We start from the raw sequence: 2,917 nt of genomic DNA, 5'->3' as shown, positions 1-2,917 counted from the left end.
ACTCTGTTTATTTGTTTCAATTAAACTCTGATTAGTCTTGATTATTTTATTATTATTTGACCTATGAATTTAGCCTATAAATAGGCTCTTTTACAACCTTAGAAAATACACCTATTAGAGATTAGAACTCATAACACATTTAGAGAATTTTGTATTTACGTTTTGAGGGTTCTTTGTTTTCGAGTTTTCGAGGTTTAGTTTTTATCTCCATCTTTTGTACTCTTTGTTCTTTTGCCATTATAGTAAAATTATCTTTGCCCGTGGTTTTTTATCCTCTTTGGAGGAGTTTTTCCAAGTTAAATTTGTATGTTCAATTTCTCAATTTCTTCTGCTATTTTTACTTGTTCGTTGCTTAATCAGGTCGATTCCTAACAATATGAAAAGTAGAAGAAGATGTATGCGGGAGCCAAATTTTAAAAATGGTGATATTTTATATTTAAATACAAACAAAGGGTCAGCTAAATTACAGTGAAAAAGATTAATGATCATGATAGTATATAGTAAGCAATTTTTGTAATTATGTTAAATAATAAAATGCATAATCAAATATGTTTATGTTGATAATTAATGATTAGAAATTATATGTCAAATAAAAAATCATTTCAAAATTTACTACCTAAAAGGAAAATCGTATTTTTAATTTCACTTCTACTCTCTTGGTTTCTTCTTATCCTTCAATCTTTTTTTTTTGATTTTTGTTTTGGGGGTGGTTGGCGGCTTAGCCGTCATCCCCTCCTCCTTAACCTCTCTTATTAACTTAATAAGTAAGGTCATTTCTAGAGTTCAAATACATATTCTACTCTCTCCATTTATGGTTTGAGAGGTAAGATTATGTGGTCATCCCAAAGTAGGGTGGTTGGAACATTGTTAGTGACGTTACAAATCTGACGCTTTGGATCTTTCTGTTGGTGGAGTTTTGATAGGGTCGTAACTTAATGTTTTGGTCAAATCTTGTTTCTGCCTTTTAGTCATGCTTAGGATCGAGACATAATAGACACAGATAAAACCTGCAATAATGCAATGTTATATTTGAGTATATAAAACTAAATTAAACCAAAACATTTAACGTAAAAAATTAAAGAGACATGATTTCATAAAATATTCACCACTTTTTGTTTTGAAAATAAGTTTCCACTATACAACAAACAAAGAAAATAAAAAAAATATAGCTTAAACTTGTCTAATAGTATAAAAAATATGAACATTTCAAAAGTCTTGAAAGCTATACAAAGATAAGATAATGTCTAAAATCATAACTTTCAGACTTCTCACATTCACGAATAAAATAAGAATCTCTAAAAATATTAAAAAAGAATGACTTAAGTCAACTACTCAGTAAGTTACTCGCATCTCCTTTGGTTGGGTTAAGCAAACACAAAAAAACATTCAAAACAAAAATTTGGTTGGAAATAGTAATTGTAAAACATGTGGGTAGTTTATAATAGGGTAAGGTACACCAATAGCTACTCAACTTTGATTTTAATAAGAAAACAACCACTCAACTTTCAACCAAGTCACTCAACTTAAAAAAAAAATAAAAATTAGTCACTAACGTTATTGAAAAGTGACAAATTAGTCACCCAATAACATTTTCCATTACAAGCCTAACAGGACAGGTGACGTGGTCAGTTAACTTGCCACGTTAGACGAGAAGCCAAAGGATTTAAGGTTTGGACGGGTTTAGGGAAAAGAAAAGAAAAGATTGATTAGGATTAAAGAAAAAAGAAAGAAAGAAAGGATCAATTGAGATTAAGATAAGAAAAGAAAATCATCTACCTTTAACATTTTAGGATTAAGTGGTGGACAATTAAAAGATTGAAACTGTTAAGGTAAGGATAAGATTGAACGATTGAAGGTTAAATGATTGATACTTTAGGTTTCGAGTTTAGGGAAAAAAGAACACTAACAAAAGAGAAGTTTCCACAATAACACAAAAACGACATGGATTTTAATTTGGTATGGGGCATCAATGGTATGGGGCAAAAACCCAAATTGAAAATAAAAAACTAAGGAAAAGGTATCTAGAAAAAAGTAGCAAAAAATTACTTTTGAGTTCGTCAACCAACACTATCGCAGGTAGTTCTACGACTAATATCATAAACAATAAGAGCACTGACAGCACCTTTATAATAAGCTAAAGTGACGGTAGAAAACCTTTCTTGGCTGGTGGTGTCCCAAATCTGAGCTTTGACTTCTTTACTGTCAATTCCCATGCTTTGAGTCTGGAACTCGACGCCAATGGTGGTTTTTGAATGTGGGTTGAATTCATTACGAGTGTAGCGGGGTAAGAGGTTGGATTTTCTGACTATGAAGTCTCTAATTATGACTATTTTGAGAAGGTATTCTTCTTCGCTGGAATCTTCATTATAGTCTGACATGGTTTCGCCATTGCGGTGAGGGTTTCTTCGAGGGTTTCTTCTTCTCCTCCTCGTCTTTCTTTTTCTTTTTCTTTTTCTCTTCTTTCTCTTTTCTTCTTCTTCTATTGCCGAACTAAGGTTTTTAAATGGATCTATTTAAATGACAGTAAACCCTCTAACGTGACTGGTTAAATGATAGCAAGGACTCCAGCATGGTCAGTTAAATGACAAGTCACTTTTCTGTTATACCTGTAGCAAAAAATGGTTACTAGGACTGATTTATTATTTATTAAAAGTTGAGTAATTGTTAGTGTACTTTACCTTTGTAATAATATAATTCAAATAATATTTTATGTCAAAACTATAATAAGGACACGAGAATAATTTCTAAATATATAAATAGAAAAAAAAGTAACTCCTTTTTTACTAGCTATGATCACCTTTAATTTTAATGACAAAGATAAAAAATCATAATTAACCCAGTGACAATGAATCAGAATAAAAACAACAATTTACTCCAATAATAATGGGTAGTGAAATTTTTATTAGATTAAAGAGAG

The 2,917-nt window shown here is 30.7% G+C and overlaps 1 protein-coding gene across 1 annotated transcript; it reads right to left on the bottom strand.

The window, feature by feature from the left end:
* Positions 1-2,057: 2,057 nt before the first annotated feature.
* On the bottom strand, positions 2,058-2,378 carry LOC107920600 (ras-related protein RABA5d-like). The gene has a single exon (XM_016850393.1). It carries the CDS (start codon positions 2,376-2,378, stop codon positions 2,058-2,060), a length of 321 nt encoding a protein of 106 aa, XP_016705882.1.
* Positions 2,379-2,917: the final 539 nt, after the last annotated feature.

The sequence above is a fragment of the Gossypium hirsutum genome, chromosome A12 (assembly GCF_007990345.1).
Source record: "Gossypium hirsutum isolate 1008001.06 chromosome A12, Gossypium_hirsutum_v2.1, whole genome shotgun sequence".
Taxonomy (NCBI): domain Eukaryota; kingdom Viridiplantae; phylum Streptophyta; class Magnoliopsida; order Malvales; family Malvaceae; genus Gossypium; species Gossypium hirsutum.
The sequence above is the reverse complement of the archived record's forward strand: the minus strand, read 5'-3'. Positions and strand labels throughout refer to the sequence as shown.